This window comes from Plecotus auritus (genome assembly GCF_963455305.1).
Source record: "Plecotus auritus genome assembly, chromosome: 8".
NCBI lineage: Eukaryota > Metazoa > Chordata > Mammalia > Chiroptera > Vespertilionidae > Plecotus > Plecotus auritus.
The window spans coordinates 52,665,855-52,686,001 of NC_137782.1; the positions used below are offsets into that span (position 1 = coordinate 52,665,855).

The window sequence follows — 20,147 nt, forward strand, 5'->3', positions numbered from 1 at the left end:
ATTCATAAGTAGAAAGAATATACTTTAAAATAATGATAAAAAGTATAGTACATAAACCAGTAATAGCCATTTATTATCAAGTATCGTGTACTGTACATAATTGCATATACTACACTTTTATATAACTGGCAGCATAGTAGGTTTGTTTATACCAGCATCACCAGAAACACATGAGTAATGAGCTTTTAAGTTATGACTGTATGGTGTCACCAGGTGATAAGAATTTTGAACTCCATTATAATCTTATTGGACCACTATGTATATGTGATCTGTCCTTGACTGAAACATTATGTAGCGCATGACTGTATTCACAATAACAAATGAACCAGATGTCTATCAATGCATGCATGAATAAAACATAGTATATCCATACAATGGAATATTATTCGGCCATCAAAAAGAAATGAAGTACTCATACATGCTACAACATAAACCTTGAAAACATGCTAAGTGAAAGAAACCAGACACATAAGGCCATATACTGTATCATTCCATTCATATGAAATGTCTAGAATAGGCAAACCTATAGAAACACAAATAGATGAGTGGTTGCCAGAGGCTAGTGATAGAGGAGAATGGGCAGTGACTACTAATGTGTATAGGATTTCTTTTAGAGGTGCTGAAAATGTTCTGGAATTGAGAGTGATGATGAGTGTGCATGTTTTTAAATACATTAAAAACTACTGCCCTAGCTGGTTTGGCTCAGTGGATAGAGCGTTGGCCTGTGGACTCCAGGGTCCCAGGTTCGATTCCAGTCAAGGGCATGTACCTTGGTTGTGGGCACATCCCCAGTGGGGGGTGTGCAGGAGGCAGCTGATCGATGTTTCTCTCTCATCGATGTTTCTAACTCTCTATCCCTTTCCCTTCCTCTCTGTAAAAAATCAATAAAATATATTTAAAAAAAAAAAAAACTACTGAATTACATACTTTAATGGTGAAATTTTTGTACAAGAATTACATGGCATTTGAATTATATCTTACTTTAATAAAAATACAAGAAAGTGTTGGCCAGTATCCATAGAAACTGGAACCCTCATATATTGCTTCTGGGGATGAAATTGGTGCAGCCACTTTAGAAAACAGTTTGGCAATTCTTCAAAAGGCTAAACATAAGAGTTACCACATGACCTAGCAATTCCTCTTTCATCCAAGAGAAATAAAAACGTGTGCACACAAAATCTTGCACACAATTGTTCATAGCAGCATTATTCATAAAAGCAAAAAAGTCAAAACAACCAAATGTCTATTAACTAATGGAGAAGTAAAATGTAGTATGTAAACACATATAATTGAATGTTATTTAGCAATAAAAAGGACTGAAATACTGATACATGATACAACATGGATGGAGCTAGAAAATATTATCCTAAATGAAAGAATCCAGTTACAGAAGAACCACATCCTGTATTATTTCATCCATAAGAAATGTATAAAATTGGCAAATATATAGAGGAAGAAAGTAGATTGGTAGTTCCCTAGGACTGGAGAGTGGGGATGAATGGGATATTTGGTAATGGCTGAGAGATTTTTTTGGGAGGGTGATGAATATAATCTAAATTCGATTAGGTGGTGGTTGTACAACTCTATAAATATACTGAAAACAAACACTGAATGGGTAAATTTTAAAATTGTTTAAATAAAGTTATTAATAAAAGAAGGAACATCTTTAGAGTACATTGAGGAAATGGCAACTCAAATTTCATATTTAACAAAAATATCCTTCCAAAATGAAGGCAAAATAAATTTAATCAGTTTCCTAAATATTTTTCACAAAGGCCCTTTTCTCTCTCAAATCAATAAATATTTTTAAAAAGGAAATAAATTTCAAAATATAGTAGATAAACTTTATAAGGCTTTTTATTTAGACATCTTTTAAATAGGTGAAAAATATAAAATGACAGGCTCGAATAAACCAGTGACCTGTAACTATACCTGCTTGGAAATAACTAATATGATCTATTATAAAATGAAGTCCCTATATCACTATATACAAAGTACCTAAAATTTTCAGCTCTTCAAAAAAAAAATTAATCTAACTACTTTACTCCAATGTTTTGTACCACACCATCATAAACAAAAGCTTTCCCCAAAATTACATAAATATACATATTATAAATAATTATAAAAATAAAGGTACATAGAAAACAAAATAAATATCCCAATTCCAGTAAAATTGGGGATAAGAACAGATATCACTGAAATTTTCCCCAAAATTTTTAGATATTCTTTTTTGACCATGTCTAAGTACGTATATTTTTACAAAAACAGAATACATATAATTATGTATCTTGCTTTTTAAAAATGAAGCTGATATAGTGAAAATTTGCCATATCATTAAGGCTATCTATACTAATAAAAGGGTAATATGCTAATGAGACCAGGTTGACCGGCCATCTTCCGGATGTCTGACTTTCTTCAGGACAAAGCCATAGTAGTGGGGGCCGAGGCAGAGGCAGTTAGGGGCGATCAGGCCAGCAGGGGAAGGTAGTTGGGGGCGAGATCAGGCTGGCAGGGGGTTAGGGGCAATCAGGCTGGCAGGGGAGGGCCACTGGGGGCAAGATCAGGCCGACAGGGGAGAGCAGTTAGGGTCGAGATCAGGCCGGCAGGGGAGGGCAGTTAGGGGCAATCAGGCTGGCAGGCAGAGGGGTTAGGGGCAATCAGGCAGGCAGGTAGAGGCAGTTAGGGGCGATCAGGCAGGTGAATGGTTAGGAGCCAGCGGTCCCAGATTGCGAGAGGGATGTCCAACTGCCGGCTTAGGCCCACCCCCACCCCCACCCCCGCCCTGTGCATGAAGGTTTGTGGCTGCTGCCGCAGGACTGAGGCCTACTCTGCCACCTCTCAGCGCTACTGTTCCTGGGCCCAGCCCCAAATGGGTCCCCTGGAGAGGCGAGTGCTCTGGCTCCATGGAAGATGCAGGACCAGGGGGCAGTCACTCAGAGGGTGGGTTCACAGTCACTCGGCAGACTGAGATGAGCAGGACTCCCACAGTGGCCCGATCCGCGCAGAACACGCCCCTCACCAGTGCACAAATCCTTGATACATATTGCTTAAACTGATTTCCAGAATAAGTATACATAGCAATCTGAGTTCCATCAGCACCATATAATAGCTGTTGTCAATCAGTATTTTTAAATGCACCAATTTAACATACTATACAATTATATCTTAATTACCTAGGCATCTCTTTGATTCCTGGTGAACTTGCACATTCTTTAAAAAACATATTGGCCATCTACCTTTTGGGGGTATGTGTGTGAATTTTCTATTCACATTCTTTGACCACATATCTAACATCTTGACTTTCCTGATAAATTAGTTTATCTGGCCATTACTGCCCTAACCAGAAACTCTACTTGCGTACCATACTCTATGCTCTTAGTCACATGTCTTAGCTACTCATTAGTTTATTCTGATGTCTCTAACCTGTATATTTAAACATGTACATCAAATAGGATGAACTTACATCAATCAATATTCTGGTTTTGTAATACCAGACCTCACTGTTTTAGTTAGTCCTGATGTTCATGGAATGTTAAGTACTGACGTTGGCTGATTTCAGATATATATTTTTTATGATGTGAAGTATCCATCTAATGTTAGTTTTCTAAGTATTTCTTTCTCTTCCTCTTTTTAATATTTTTAATCAGACATAAAGGTATAGGTTAGAGCCTAGTTGATCACCATACATTATCCCTCCATTATACTCTGAAAGAAATCACCTATGCAATAGGAAAATTCCTTGAGGAAAGCAAACACAGTTTAATTTTATTAAAACACAGCGTTAATATGGCCATTGAAAAATATATTCTAAATATTTTTTTTAGTTCCAAGCCCCAATACTTTCTATTTTCCAAGAAAAAAAAGCCACAATACTTTTTAAATAACAATAACTATGATGTCATAAAATTCATGTCGTAATTCATTAAAATGTATTCCACCATGTGAGGAAAAATAATTATTTATGAAGAAAGTAATTTAAACTTTTATTGTACTAACTACTAACCCATAACAAATTTTGTAAATAAAATGTACTTTGGATTTAAGAGGTATATAAGGTAATATTATAGCTCTAAAATAAGTATGCTTCTTTAGATGCAGCCACATTTTTTTTCAGGGCAAGCAAATGCCCTTCCAAATACTCTAATATAAAAGAAGAGTTTGGAAAAATTAACCTCTTTTATTAAGAAAGAAGCTACAGCCCAGTCAGTGTGGCTTAGTGCTTGAGCGTGGACCTAGAGGGTTGGGGGCTTGATGATCCCCCCCAACCCTTGTGAGGCATGTAAGAGGCAGCCAATTAATGATTCTCTCTCATCATTGATGTTTCTCTCTATCACTCTCCCTTCCTCTATGAAATCAATAAAATATATTTGTTAAAAAAAGAAAGAAGCTACATATTCTAATATGAACTGTATCAGCATTTCTTCAAATTCCAGGATTGTATAACTTCTTAATATTTACTTTATAACTCAGAAACTGAACTATCAGGGACTTTCATCATAATCCACAAACCGGTAAAACCTGTATGTAAGTTTTACTAAGTCTAAAAACTAAATACATTATACAGTGTGACTATAAGACATGCAGACTGACTTTATAAATCATGCATGTAAGTAGTCTAATTCATATTTACATTTAATACTTTAGAACTGATGACAGAATGAAATTTTACATCAGTTAAAAAAATTAGTCTCAGATGCTTGAAAAGATATCTTTTAGGGAAACTAAATAGCACTTTAAAAATTAAATGTATCAGGAAGACTGACCAGCAGCTGACTAATAAAGAGCATTGGTTAATTCAATTAAAACATCTGTTAAACTACTGTGTACCAGGTTACTGACAGAAAGGTACAGTAAAATATTAAAGAATAATTTTTAAAGACGTATATATAAAAGTCCTTGTAGGTATGTTGTATATGCTTATATGTGCTTTATATGTTTTTATAAATATATAAATAAGTTAATACTAATTGAGAAGTAGAATTAAAATTTTTCATTACATACTCCATACTGTTTGAATATTTTTTAAATTCAACCCTTACCAAGGATATGTTTTCACTGTTATTTTTTTGTTTGTTTTTTTTTTTAGAGAGATAGGAAGGGAGGGGGGAAGGGAGGGAGAGATTAAGAGAGAGAGGAAAAAAAACATCCATCAGTTGTCTCCAGTGGGGATTGAACCGCAACCTAGGAATCACACCTGCCATCCTTTGGTATATGAAACAACACTCCAACCAACTAAGCCACTGGCTAGGGCTGTTTGAATTTCTTTGTATGTGTTTTGATATCTTTTCTCCAAAAACTTCAATATTTTATAACTAGTGGCCCGGTGTACAAAATTCGTGCACGGGGGCGGGGGAGGTCCCTCAGCCTGGCCTGCACCCTCTCCAATCTGGGACCCCTCGAAGGATGTCCTACTGCCAGTTTACAGGGATCGGGCCTAAACTGGCAGTTGGACATCCCTCTTGCAATCCAGGACCACTGGCTCCTAACCGCTCGCCTGCCTGCCTGCGTGATTGCCCCTAACCACTCTGCCTGCCAGCCTGCTCGCCCCCAACTACCCCCTGCTGCCAGCCTGTTCGCCCCCAAATGTCCCCACCCCCGCAAGCCTGATCACCCCCAACTGCCCCCTGTGCCAATGTGCTTGCCCCCAACTGCCCCCCCTGCCAGCCTGCTTGCCCCCAACTGCCCCCCTGCTGGCCTGCTCACCCCAAACTGCCTCCCCCACTGTCCTGATCACCCCACAACTGACCCCCACTGATGGCCTGCTTTCCCCCAACTGGCCCCCCTGCTGGTCTGCTCACCCCCAACTGCCCCCCCCACCGGCCTGATCACCCCCAATGACCACCCCCCCTCTGATCACCCACAACTGCCGTCCAATCCTGGCCTGATCACCCACAACTGCCCTCCCCTCTTGGCCTCTAACTGCCTCTACCTTGGCCCTGCCACCATGGCTTTGTCCAGAAGAATGTCCAGAAGGTCTCCTGGAAGGTCTCCCAGTCTAATTAGCATACTACCCTTTTATTAGTATAGATAGATGCCTGGTGCACCACGGGTGGGGGCTGGCTGGTTTGCCCTGAAGGGTGTCCCGGATCAGGGTGGGGGTTCCCTTGGGAAGTGGGGCAGCCTGGGCAAGGGGCATGTGGTGGTTTGCAGGCTGGCCATGCCCCCATGGGGTGAAGGTCCCTGCTGGGGGGGGTGTGGCCACCCTGGGTGAGGGGCTGAGGGCTGTTTTCAATCTGGCCACACCCCCCTCAGGGTGGGGGTTCCTGCTGGGGTGCCTGGCCAGCCTGGGTGAGGAGTTGATGGCTGTTTGCCGGCTGGCCATGCCCCCCAGCGGGGACCCTCACCCCATGGGGGCGTGGCCAGCCTGGGTAAGGGGCTGAGGGCCGTTTTCAGGCTGGCCACGCCCCCCAGTGACCCAGGCTCCCAGCTCCTCCTTGAGTGGAGGCCAGGGTGGGCTAGAAGCTTGGCTTCCTCTGTCACTGGGGGCAACCCAAGCCTCCTGCTCGCTTCAGGTCCATGGCCGCCGCCATCTTTGTTGGGTTAATTTGCATACTCACTCCTGATTGGCTGGTGGGCGTAGCCAAGTGACGGTCAATTTGCATGTTTCTCTTTTATTAGTGTAGTGTATTTTATAATTAAAAAGTCTTAAAAGTACTCAATTCACAACTAAAGAATAGGAAGAAATATAGTATCAAGGAATTAACTTTTATATTCTAACTCTTTCAGTAAAGGTCATTTATTGAATCATGCCTATGCCTAAAAAAACCTATGTCATGGTAAATAATAAATGTATAGTATATAAATTTAATAAATAAAAAAGATAATAAATCTCACTCATATATGGGATATAATGATCAACCTAATTTGATGAACAAGAATAGATCCAGAGACAAATGGTAGGGGAGGGTAGAGAGCAACCAAAGGACTTGTATGCATGCATATTAGCATAACCAATGGACACAGACACTGGGGTGGTGGGGGCTTGCCCGGGCTGGGAATGGATGGTAGGGGGGGGTGTCAATTGGGGAAAAAGAAGACATATGTAAAACTTTAGACAATAAAAATACATAAATAAATAAAGATAATAAATTTACCTGACTGAGGTTGTGTATAATTTTAAATGCTACCCACTTAAATTAAAATGGAATCTTAGAGATGTGTCAATAGCAAAAATCACATTTATATTTTCTGATCCTCAATTCTTTTCTGATGCTTGGGCTCATTTCACTGATCCTATATTTAAAATACTTGAGAGTGAGAAGTAATCTTAAGAGATATTCCAATACTCTCATCTTTATAGATGAGCAAAACTGAGCTATGTATTCATGAATTCTATGAATACCTACTAAACCACAGTGGGGAGTAAAAAGATAAAAGTCCTTGCCTCAAATAAACTTATAAACCACTGGAATTAAGTCATGCACACAGATAATGATTCAATCAGATCACTTTATGTTAAAGGTTAATCTGTGAGCAAGCTAGAAGTAGAATTCTAGTCTCCCAGTTTGCAGTCCATCTTTTCTTTGTCACAAGATTCCACAGTGAGTTCAACTTTAAAGCCAAAAGATTTAAACTTAGGAAGATATTTAAACACAAATTTATTGACAAACCATTTACTTAAATTTCTATAATGCTGGATGATTTTACCATATGAATAGTTGTCAGATAGAGGAGGATTATTAATAAGAATAGTTATTATGATACTTAACATTTTTGACCACTTTTTTTGTGCCACTTTTTGCAGATAACAACCTCCCGTAAGAGGGGTCGCTACCATCTGCATTTCACAGTAATGAAAGAAAGCAGACAATTCACAGTTGTGCAAGTAGGAAGCAACTGAACAGGAGGAAGCAATTTTAAAAGGTTTTAGTTGGAGTGACAGGAACAAATACCTTCTAAAATCAAGTAAAAATGAGAATGAAGATTAAATGCACTGTTATAAGTCTAAAACTGATGATCCAGATGGGAGCTAAAGGCTTGAACTAAGGCAGCACTCAGGCATAGAACTTGATAGATGGTTAGAAATAACAGAAAATATGATGTCACTACTTAGAGCAACCTATCCACCTACAACAGGACCAGCTGGTTTCAAAAACATATGAACATTGTTTCTGACTGCTGGGGATTTCTGAAATAATAGGTAGGAAAATCTGGAAGAAGGCTACACCCCTGATTGCACTGAGTGGTCTCCTCCTCAAGACTTAGTCATGCTCCACGAGTATTCTAGAAACTTAGATGTAACCATGCAGCAAAGCTTCAAGATAAAAAGAGAGCTATGCCTTAAACTTATAAGAAAAATAATGATTTGGTAGATGCCTGAATCCTCACTGCTATTGTGAGATGAATTTTGGGACAGGTTTGCCCCTAAGGTGATCCCCCTACTTTGCAGAATGGCAAACTAATTCAGGCTTGTAAAACAATTTCAATCAGAAGAACTGGTGACTATATTTGGCTCTAATTTGAAGCTAGTTGATCCTACAATCACATGTAGTATGTGCATTTCCTGATTTGGATTATGTTGAGTGCTGTGCAGTATAGACACCTTGTTGACATTAAATGATGCTTTAGGCAGATTATTCACCTCACCTTAGTGTGTTGCTACAGTTTATTTTATTTATTATTATTATTTTTTTTAAATATATTTTATTGATTTTTTACAGAGAGGAAGGGAGAGGGATAGAGAGTTAGAAACATCAATGAGAGAGAAACATCGATCAGCTGCCTCCTGCACACCTTCTACTGGGGATGTGCCCGCAACCAAGGTACATGCCCTTGACCAGAATCGAACCTGGGACCTTTCAGTCCACAGGCCAACACTATCCACTGAGCAAAACCAGTTAGGGCTATTATTATTATTTTTTAATCCTCACCCAAGGACATGGTTAGTGAGAGGCAATATCCTAGAGAGAGAGAAACAGAAAGAGAGATAGAAACATTGATGTGAGAAACATCAATCAGTTGGCTTCCTTACGCTCCCTGACTGGCATCACTTTATTTTTTAAATAACCAATTTTGTACTACCTGACTAGCCCTCTGCATTAAGATGACTGACTATTCTGACTGAATTAGTAAGATATACGTACTCTGAATGAATTACTAAAATACTTTGCCTGATTATATACTAAAATGATCTGAGAACTTTTACTGAGTCTGTGTCTCAAACTTGACATAAAACAGTAGTTGTGGTGTAGTGGAAAGAGAGCAGACTTTGAAATCAGTGATCTGGGTTGGAATCCCAGTCCTGCCATTTAAGAGATGACATGTGGTAAAATATAAAAGGACCTACAAATAAAAAGTAAGTCCCTGTGCCCATCTCCCAACCAGCAATCCTCCTCTGCAGCAACAATCATTGTTTCGACTCTTCTGATGTAGCCTTTCAAAACATGCCAGGCATATGCAAATTTATCCCTTTTTTATACATAAATGAAAACATATACATATTGGCTGCATCCTAACTTATTCAATTTATAACTTGGTGATCATTCCAGATCAGCACATGTAGATTATATATTTAAACTAATTAATACCTTACTGTTGAACATTTAGGTTGTTTTCAATTTTTAATGCCTTTACTTTAAAATGGTATTTTAATAAATCTTGGTTCAAGTGTTTCAATACAAACAAGTATGTCTATAACAAATTATAGAAATGAAAAGGGAAATTGAAGGGTCCAGTGAGAACACAGATTCATAAATTACCTATCAATACAGGCTACCTTTGGTCATCTTATTTAAAGGAGTAGTAAACAAAAATCAGTAATGTTACTATTGTAACTTATTAAAGGGTACAAAATGCAAATGTTGATCTTTAAGAACAATGATAAAATGTGACTAGAGATTTTAACATTCATAAATCTCATCATTCCACCTTACATTCTTTGGTCAACCATCCTTACACATCTACCCCTGAAGGAAAAAAAAAACTTCAATCCTTACCATGATGGTAAAAGAATGCTTATAATAAGGAGCTCTACTCATGACTAGAAAAATTAGAAACTTTTGACTTTTGTAGGTCCTTTTCTAGTGGTAATTCTACTTCCATACACAAATACAGAATACTTACAAGATACAAATACAATGCAACAACAACAACAAAAAAACTATTGGTATAAAGTAGTTTTGTTCACTTAAAACATGCTAAATGTATCCTAAAAGAAATTTGTGTCAAGATTATACTAAGAATTATTAACTTATTCCAAACAGAACTGATCCTCAAGGTTATGAATGGCAACAGGAAATTGAGAATAGATAAACTGGTACATGTGTAATCATTTAGTTTGTCAGCAAAGAATGACATTTTTTAATCCTGTTTTTTTTTTTCAAATTTACTTAATAGATGATATATAAGATACTGATATTCAATATAAGGTGACAGAAAAGGTAGGACATAAGTCAGACACAGATGAGAAATAAGTTATTATGCAAAATATAATCTTTGTGTTCATATATCAGAGAGAAGATGGTATTTCATGTCTCCCAAACACCAAACTCTGTCCACACTGCACAGATTATAGGATTAGGTGCCAATTAATGGTGGAACAGTAGAATCAATTTCCAATACAAAACTTCCTTGTTTTGCCATAATTAATCAAATGCACATTTTGCAAAGCACTGTTCATACTGTTTTAAGTGCTTTTTAAAAAGGAAAGTGCAAAGGACAACATCATATAAACATCACCCAAAACGAACTGTTAACATTTTTCATATAAATTTCAAAATTTAAAAAGAAATAACACACTCATGTCCCTAATGTTTCTCTCCTCAAAAGCAATCAGAATACCCAATATAATTTTAATACAGCAATGTGTGGTAATGGACATTAACTATACTTGTAGCAATCATTTCACAATATACACATATATCAATCATTAAGTTATACTAGGGGCCCAGTGCATGAAATTGGTGCACAATTAGGGTCACTAGCGAAATTGGTGCCGGCTGCTGGTTGGAGCCTCCATTCCCTGGCTGATGGCCAGGGCCTTCCTTCGTTCTGCGCCACCCCCTGGTGGTCAGCACATGTCATAGCGAGCGATCGAACTCCTGGTCAGTCCAACTCCCGAAGGGACACTTTGCATATTAGGCTTTTATGTACAGATACCTAAAACTAATACAATATTATTCTTTAATTATATCTCAAAAATTTGCAATACTAAAACAAATACTTATATGATAAGGGAGTTAAATGAAGTAGATCAATCCAAAATTTATACAAACCCCAAAAAAGTCTATCAATGAGGCACTGCATCCAAAATATGGCCAAATAGCAAGACACTATTTATATATTAACAAGTATGTTTTTAGTATCAATAATTTAGAAACCATAATTCATCATTAACTCTCACGGTACTTATTGGATGAAGCCAGTAAAAACAATTACCTATAAGAAAAATATACGCTGTTAATGTAAGGGTGGGGCAAAAGTAGATTTACAGTTGTTCATATGAATAACACAATAATTAATAAATAATAATACAAGAATAAACTGTTTCCTTTACTCACAATTGTAAACCTACTTTTTCCCCCCATCAGCCCTTTCTCAATTGATATTTGTAATTTAGATTTCACAGTGTGTTTTTAGACCATGCTAAATATTCTTTTGCAGTTGATTATCATACAACCATGGGAGGAGACACTATTAAAAGCCATAAAAAAAACACACACAAATTAACCAAATTTAGCTTTGGACCTAAAAATACTAGTAAACAAAATGAAAATTACACCAATTTCTGAAAGGTTCTCGTTCAACCAATGTTTTTAAAAAACAAACAAGTATACATTCTGAACATCACCCCTAACTTTCTTGTTTGAAAACCAGAAAGTGTAATTTTAATTTTTGACAGAAGTAAGTCTGCTTTCCCTGATTAATACCCCTATCTTGCTTCCTTTTAGCCAAAGTACCACAGTGGCTTAAAACATCAATCAGCATTTTTAGAGCTACCCAAATGGAAACACTTTATTAAGTGGAGAGCCAGATAATGGTAAACATGTTCCCAGAAGATGCTTTAAACAAGGAAAAATATAAAATAAATATTATCTTTTCTTTAACTCACTTCCTTTTTCTTTCCTCACTCAGGATAAAAAGTCTAAATTTGGCCAAATAATAAAGTCACTATTTGGTCAAAATTTCACCCATCCCTGAGGGTCAAATTTAAACTTTACTTTCTCCACAAGGGCCATTTCATTACCATAATCGATAATGGTTTTTCTATATCGGATTGTTTACACTATTATCTGTAGCACAGAAGACTATTCTATAGTTCTTCCATGTGTTAGTTTTGCCTCTCCATCACGAACATGCATCATACATCTTCTGGATCCCTACAATTCTTAACTGATCACACAATTAAGAAATATACTAATCAATGTAAAATATTGAACACCAACTATATTCAAACTACTGTACTAGTCAGTGACCATATCTGAAGAAATTTCTATAAGAATTAATAATAATTTAAAAAGTACTGGAAAGGCATAGGCAAGAAAAATGACAGTTATACAACAGATAAATATTCTGTTGATATTTTCTCTCCCAGAAACCAGAGGAAGCACTAAATCCAATTCCAATCTAACAGGTAGGAACTACTTTGTAAAGTGAAAGAGATGGGAACTTTGGAAGATTGTAATTATGACATTTTAGCACTGGTGATACTAGAAAAGGAACACTGAGCACAATGAGATATGTACTCTTTGAGAGCTCTGAGAAAGGATAGGTAGAATCATGAAACAGAAAGTTTTTAAAAAGGAGGAAGATGACAAAAAGATTGTAGGCTCACAAGTGAAATTATCACATTTAATCATCAGTGACTGCCTCCTGGTAAATTAGTTGCCTTATAAAAATTTGAAGGCATGGTAAATGCCTTGCCTAAAAGAAATCCATCACTGAAAAGAAGTTACCTGTCTTCCCCATTTGACCACCTAATATCTCTACTGTACAAAAAACTAGGCTCATCCTAAGAAAATAAGTCCAATTTTTATTAAAGTTCATTCCTTCAAGTGAAACCAGCATTCCTCTAGCTAAGATACTACAAAGGAAACAAAAGAAAAAATAAATGAGACTACATCAAACTAAAAAGTTTAATAAATTTTATTGATTTTTTTTTTAGAGAGAAGAAGTGAGAGAGAGAGGGAGAGGGAGAAACATCAATGTGAGAGAGAAACATTGATCAATTGCTTCCTGTATGAATTCCCATTGTATCCTGACCAGAAATGGAACTAGCCATGTTTTGGTACATGGGCCTATGCTCCAACGAACTGAGCCACACCAGCTAGGGCCAAACTGAAAGGTTTTAGCACAGCAAAGGAAACCATCAACAAAATGAAAAGACAACCCACTGAATGGGAGAACATATTCGTCAATGATATATCTGATAAGAGGTTAATATCTAAAATTTATAAATAACTTATAAACTTTGACACCAAAAAACAAACAATCCAATTAAAAATAGGCAAAGGACATGAACAGAAACTTTTCCAAAAAAGACACAGAGATGGCCAATAGACATATAAAAAGAAACTTTTCCAAAAAAGACATAGAGATGGCCAATAGACATATAAAAAGATGTTCAGTGTCACTAATCATCAGAGAAATGTAGATTAAAATCACAATAAGCCCTGGCCAGTTTGGCTTGGTGGATGGAGCGTCGGCCTGTGGACTGAAGGGTCCAGGGCTCGATTCCGATCAAGGGCACATGCCCGGGTTGCAGGCTTGATCCCAGTAGGGGGCGTGCAGGAGGCAGCCAATCAATGATTCTCTCTCATCATTGATGTTTCTATCTCTCTCTCCCTCTTCCTTCCTCTCTAAAATCAAAAAAATATATTATATATATATAAAAAAAAAAGATATCACCTCACACCTGCCAGAATGGCTATCATCAATAAATCAACAAACAAGTGTTGGGGAGGATGTGGATTAAAGGGAACTCTCACACACTGTTGGTGGGAATGTAGATTGGTGCAACCACTGTGGAAAGCAGTATGGAGTTAGCTTTCCACAAAAAATTAAAAATGGAACTGTCTTATGACCCAGTGATTCCACTTCTGGGAATATATCCCAAGGAACCAAAAACAATAATTTGAAAGAATATTTGCATCCCTATGTTCATTGCAGCGTTATTTACAATAGCTAAGATCTGAAAGCAGCCTAAGTGTGTCCATAAGCAGATTAGTGGATAAAAAAGCTGTGGGACATTTACACAATGGAATAACACTCAGCCATAAAAAAACAAGGAAATCTTATCCTTTGAGACAGCATGGATGAACCTGGAGGAGAGTATTATGCTAAGTGAAATAAGCCATTCAGCCCTGGCCTGTGTGGCTCTATTGGTTGAGTGCTGCTCTGTGCACTGAAAGGTTACCAGTTCCTTTCCAGGTCAGGGCACATGCTCAGATTTTGGGTTCAATGCCTGGTTGGGGTGTGTTCAGGAGTGAAGTTTCTCTCTCACATTGATGTTTCTCTGTCTCTCTCCCTCTCCCTTTTTCTCTCTCTGAAATCAATTTTTAATAATAAAAAAAAGAAATAAGCCATTCAAAGAAATACAACAAGTACCATATGATTTCTCTTATATGTGGAATCTAATGAACAAAATAAACTAATAAAATAGAAACCAACTCATAGGGAGCAGACTGACAGGGGGTGGGGAGGGGAGCTGGGTGAAAAAGATGAAGAGATTAAGTAAAAAACAAAAAAAACTCCAACCCTAATAGAATGACAACAGTATGGTGATTACCAGAGGGAAAGGGGGCATGGGGGCTGGTAAGAGAGGGTAAAGGGAGAAATACTAGGTGTACCAGTTAATAATGCGGATTTTTTTCAATAGATGGAGTTACACATATGTTGATATATATGCGATTTAATATGTATGCTATTTTGTTGTATTGAGAACAAGCTTCAAAACTTCATGTCAAATTTGCTGAAGGTGTTAACATCATAGATATTTTTACGCTTAAAAATGTCGAATTTTGTGCCAAAAAAAGAACATTTGCAGGAAGTTTTAATTCATTACTTTATTTCGAAGAAAAAGTTATATACTTCGGGAAGCTTATGGTGAACATGCTCCATCTCAAGATACCTGTGAACGGTGGTTTAAATGCTTTAACAGTGATGATTTCGATGTGAAAGACAATGAACGTCCAGGTCAACCGAAAAAGTTTGAAGAACAACAATTACAAGCATTATTGGATGAAGATGCGTTTCAAACTCAAAAACAACTTACAGAAAGATTAAACGTTGCTCAGCAAACAATTTCCGATCATTTACAAGCAATGGGAAAGATTTTAAAGGAAGAAAAATGGGTGCTGCATCAACTGAACAAAAGACAAATGGAAGACCGAAAAGTCATCAGTAAAATGTTGCTTCAACAGCACGAAAGAACATCTTTTTTGCATCAAATTGTGACTGGCGATGAAAAGTGGGTTTATTTTGAGAATCTCAAATGCACAAAATCCTGGGTTGATTCAGGTCAACCATCAACATTGACTGCAAGGCCAAATTGCTTCAGAAAGAAGACAATGCTCTGCATTTGGTGGGATCAGGAAGGTGTGGTGTATTATGAGCTTCTAAAATCAGGTGAAACCGTTAATATTGATAGCTACCGACAACAAAAAATCAATTTGAAACACTCTTTGATCGTGAAATGACCAGAATGTGCCAGAAGACACAGCAAAGTAATTTTGCCTCATGATGACACACCATCACACACTTCAAAACCAGTTAAAGACACGTTAAAAGATCTTGTCTGGGAAGTATTAACCCACCGGCTGTATTCACCAGACCTTGCTCCTTCAGATTACCACTTATTCCAATCGATGGCACACGCACTTTCTGAGCAGCACTTCAAAAAGAAGTGGAAAATTGGGTCTCTGAATGGTTTGCCTCAAAACAAGGTAAGTTCTATTGGGACGCTATTCACAAATTATCTGAAAGATGGGGAAATGTGTAGCTAGCGATGGACATTACTTTGAATAAAGCGCTTTTGATGTTTCTCCTGAAATTATCGTGTTTTCTCTGGTTACAAAATCTGCATTATTAACTGGTACACCTAGTAAGTGGTACTGGAAAGAGACATGACTTGGAGTGGTGTACACACAATATTATAGAATTGTACCCCTGAAACCTATATACTTTTATTAACTAATGTAACCCCAATAAATTCAATTAAAAATATAGTATATGATGAAATGGGGTAAATGATTACTCTGTGCTGCTAAAAATGATTTTAACAAATAAGAAAGTAAATTTCTAACTTAATGCAGGTTAAAAAAGCTTCGGTGTGATGGGACTACGAGATACACAGATTAAATTTGCCTACCTTGCTCATTAGATTTCCTGTCATTTTGGAAACTACTGAAATTAAGGCATAGAAATAGAATTAAATTGTGTATATTGAAAGAGAACATATTTCATGCAGTTGAAAACCACATCTTTTTTTTTTTTTTTTTTTTGGAATGAGAAAGTCATCCCAAAGACAAAGGGTCTTTAGTGGAGATAAAGCAACAATATTTCCTATTCTTTTCTCGGTCTTGACTTTCAGTCAAATTACAGTGAACAGTTTAAGAAACACTATTTCCTGGTAATGGAGATTCAGGAAATTGGAGAAAAGGGAAAAATGATTAAAGCGATAAGCCAGTTTGCAAGGGAGACGTCTGGAGTCCTGTAATAGCCAGTGAACTAGAAACGCTGGATATTTTTATAGATACAGACACCAACTAGGGAGGCAGGAGCCAGGGCAAGTTCAGCCAAGGGATGAAGGCAGACGAGGGTGGGGGGAAGAAAAGTCACCGCAAAAACCCCCTACCCCCTGCAACTGTCTAAAATGTTCATAATATTCGGTATCCGCCCAGAAACACCCTCCCCCACAACCCTAACAACCCTGCGGGCCAGACAGGCTGCTTTCACTTACTGAGCTGTCCCCCGCCCGACGTCATGCTTGGCTCCCGACCTCCTGCGCCTCCAAAGCCGGCTGCTCCAGGGATCCCTGGCGCCCCCATCCCCGGCGGGGTCCCACTCTGTCTCTCGAAGTTGCCCGGATTGGAGAAGTAGTCGCGCAGCCGAGGCAGCTCTCGGCCGCTCTCTAACAGCTCGGTGTGCAGCTCCAGGGCGGTCAGCAAGTATTGATCGCGCAACAGCTGAGCTGCGATCGCATCAATTGACAACCGGGCCGGGTTCTCCCCACTGCCCCCCAGTGCCACCGCAGCCGCCGCCTCCCCAGGGAGCACTGGCCGTGCACTGCTCCCTAAGGCCACGGGATCCTGGGGCGATAGCGAGTCCGCAGAGCCAGGATCTAGGTCGCCCCCGGAACCTAGCCGAAGTCCTGCCCGCCGCTCCTCGGTCGTCGCTACCTCGTCGTCATCCTCGTCTGAATCACTGAGAAATGGATTCACGCCGCCGCTACCACTGCCACCACCTCCAGGCACCATCGCCGCCATCTTATCCTGTCAGGCGTGTGGGCACCTCCCTGACTGGCTGACAGGCCGCAGCCTGAATTCCCCCTCCCCCTCAGCGGGCACTGCACACCTCCACAGCCCGGGCCTGGCCACGTCCAGCCTCTCCACCTGGAGACCAGGCGAACGCTCAGAGGCAGAAGGTCCGGAGGCAGCAACACCCACCGCCTCTGCCGCGGCTGCAACAGCAGCCCGGCTTTGCAGGCGTCTTCCTGGTCTCCAGTCTCGCGAGAAATAGAGCGTGTTATGCCCGCCCCTTCTCCCCGCCCCGTCCTGCGCCCGCTCCACCCCAGCCCCGTAGGTTCACAGAAACCACCAGCAAAGCCGCTCTTGACTCAAATACAAAATCCCGCCCCCACTCCTGTTTGATTGGCTAGGAATAGGGAGAAGGCGGGGTTACGGAGGAATGGTCTTAGAATTATCGCGAGAACTGTTGCTGGCTAGGTAGGTGTCAGGGGGCGTTCCGTGGTTGAGATGCGGTTATGACGGCGATTTAGGAACGTTCTTTTGACTATCCTTTCAGTGGGCAGAGAGAACTTTGCCAAAGAGTGGAGTCCTGCCTTCGCGCTGAGGTGGCCTCATTCCCGGATCAGGCTTGACCGGGATAAGCCCCAGGTAAAATCCGGGGACCAGTGCACAGAGGTGCGGTGGCACCGAAACTAGTCCCATGCCCGCAGATCGCTGCTTCTTTAGCACGCTTCACTTTTTCTTTCCGGTTGCCGCCAATTGGTGGCATTTTCCCTGCATGTGTAGCGGGTCCCCAGGGTAGTAGTTAGAATTTGGCTTCTTTTCTCATCCTTCCCTTCCCAGCCATGTGCCTGCTAACCCTGAAGGCCTGGCAACAGCACCGGCTCGTCCTCACGTTAGTGCTATAAAACGACAGCGGAGGGGGCGGGGTGGGGCGGGGGAAGTGCGGAGAGTAAATAGAAAAAGGATTTGCTAGGATCTGTGAATATCCTGATAGCCTCGACTTGTATAACAAGCGGTTAGGAGCTCAATAAACACTTAAAACTTAATACATAATTTGCTCAACAGGGGACCTTTTAGAATATCACATTCAGTCCCATCAAGTAGAAAAATAAGTAAATTTAAGCCTAGAAACGTTCATTGACCTGGTCTAGTCAACTACACTCATAAATATTCAAAGGAACTAAAATCAGTTATCTTAACGTCCAAAGCCACTCTTCTTTCACTATGCCTTGCACCTTGTCCATTTAGGCTGGAATTCAGGTATTGACAGTGAAACTTAATTATTTTAAAACTTAGATGCTTTAGACAGCTTTGATTTTATCAAATGTTAGCACATAAAGGAAGTATACTAAATTTGAAAGTCTAACGTTTGTCTTTTATATCATTCCTTGATTACAGTTCGAGGTGGTAAAGGGGATATTACTTTCTAGTCAATAGTATTAGGGTGTTATTCCTAAGAGCTTCTATTTTCTTCACACATAAATTGCTCCTTTTGCAGGTTTAAGATTTCCTTTCTTTCTGTATAGCTTCCTTTAAGGACCAAAGTAAATAGGTAGCAGTAATTATGTTATCAGATAAGTTACATATTATATCCAAGCAGTAAAGTACCTCCTTTAGTTCTGTGGAAAAATTAAAATAGAGCATTCTTATGTAACCTTAGACCAAGTTATTGGTTTACATGTAAAGGGATGCCAACAGTTAAATGTAGGTTTTAATTTCAGTTTACCCAGGCTCAGTAAACTAAAATTTTAATTTGAATGAAGCTTTTTTTTTTTTTTTTGCTAGAAGTTTTTTGGAATTTCGATTTGAAAGCCCAAGCACTTCAATATTTTTTAAAAAATAGAACATTAGGTCCTAATGTTCAAATTCTAAATATTTTTCTGAGAGATATATTGAAGAAAAACGCAGAAAAAAATCTCATTTTAGGAAAATAGTATTAAAAATAACTAATGCTCTATCCTGTTACAAATATATTTTTTTCTAGGGATATTTTTTCATTGATTTTTAGAGAGAGTGGAGGAAGGGGGAGAGACAGAGAGAGAGAAACATCGATGTGAGAGAGATACATCTATTGGTTGCTTCCCACATGCGCCCCAACTATGTCCGGGATGTGAGCAAGCCTGCAACCGAGGTATGTGCCCTTGATCTGAATCGAACCCACAACCCTTCTGTCAGCAGGCTGATGCTCTATTCTATCCACTAAGCAAAACCGGCTAGGGCTTGTTACATATATCTTGACAGAAAGGATTACTGATCCTTATTGTAACTGAGTTTGCCAGAAAGATTGAAAATGGAACCAATTTCTGGAATGGAGTAATGGGTGGATTAGGAATGGCACGGAAGGGCATGATTAGAAATGAATAGTTTATTTACAATTCCATCTCTATAATGGGGGATTTTAGAAATTTCCTGCACTTAAGGTCCTTGAAGAGGATTGTTCTTATCAGGCGAAGAGCCCTAAGTTGGTATCCCAGTTGTAATTTGCTGTGAGACCTTAAAAAAGTTACTTTACTTCTCTCATCTCACATTCATCTATTTGTCAAGGGTGATAATGAAAGTACACAGGATTAGGAATGTGCTTGTCACAATATCTGGTATGTGGTATACCATAAATGTTGTTATTATAGTTATCAATTAATGTAATATTAGTATATGTTGAAAATATTTGACAGGTTTTTAAAAATAAAACAAATATTAACTGGAAAAAACAAGTCAGTAGGGCCCAAAGGACATAGCTTT

At 38.9% G+C, this 20,147-nt stretch overlaps 2 protein-coding genes across 3 annotated transcripts in view; one reads left to right on the top strand and one right to left on the bottom strand.

The window, feature by feature from the left end:
* The window catches only part of RELCH (RAB11 binding and LisH domain, coiled-coil and HEAT repeat containing), a 117,279-nt gene extending 99,544 nt beyond the window's left edge, over positions 1-17,735 (bottom strand). The window contains exon 1 of one of the 2 annotated variants that reach the window (XM_080684455.1): positions 16,898-17,735. In XM_080684455.1, coding sequence (XP_080540581.1) covers positions 16,898-17,423 — 526 coding nt within the window. In that variant the 5' untranslated portion in view covers positions 17,424-17,735. The remainder of the gene's footprint in view (positions 1-16,897) is intronic. The other variant, XM_080684454.1, reaches the window with a different exon arrangement.
* A 123-nt stretch (positions 17,736-17,858) lies between these two features.
* The window catches only part of PIGN (phosphatidylinositol glycan anchor biosynthesis class N), an 84,858-nt gene continuing 82,569 nt past the window's right edge, over positions 17,859-20,147 (top strand). Inside the window, exon 1 of the mRNA XM_080685127.1 lies at positions 17,859-18,053. The gene's annotated coding sequence lies outside the window, so the exon portion shown is untranslated. The remainder of the gene's footprint in view (positions 18,054-20,147) is intronic.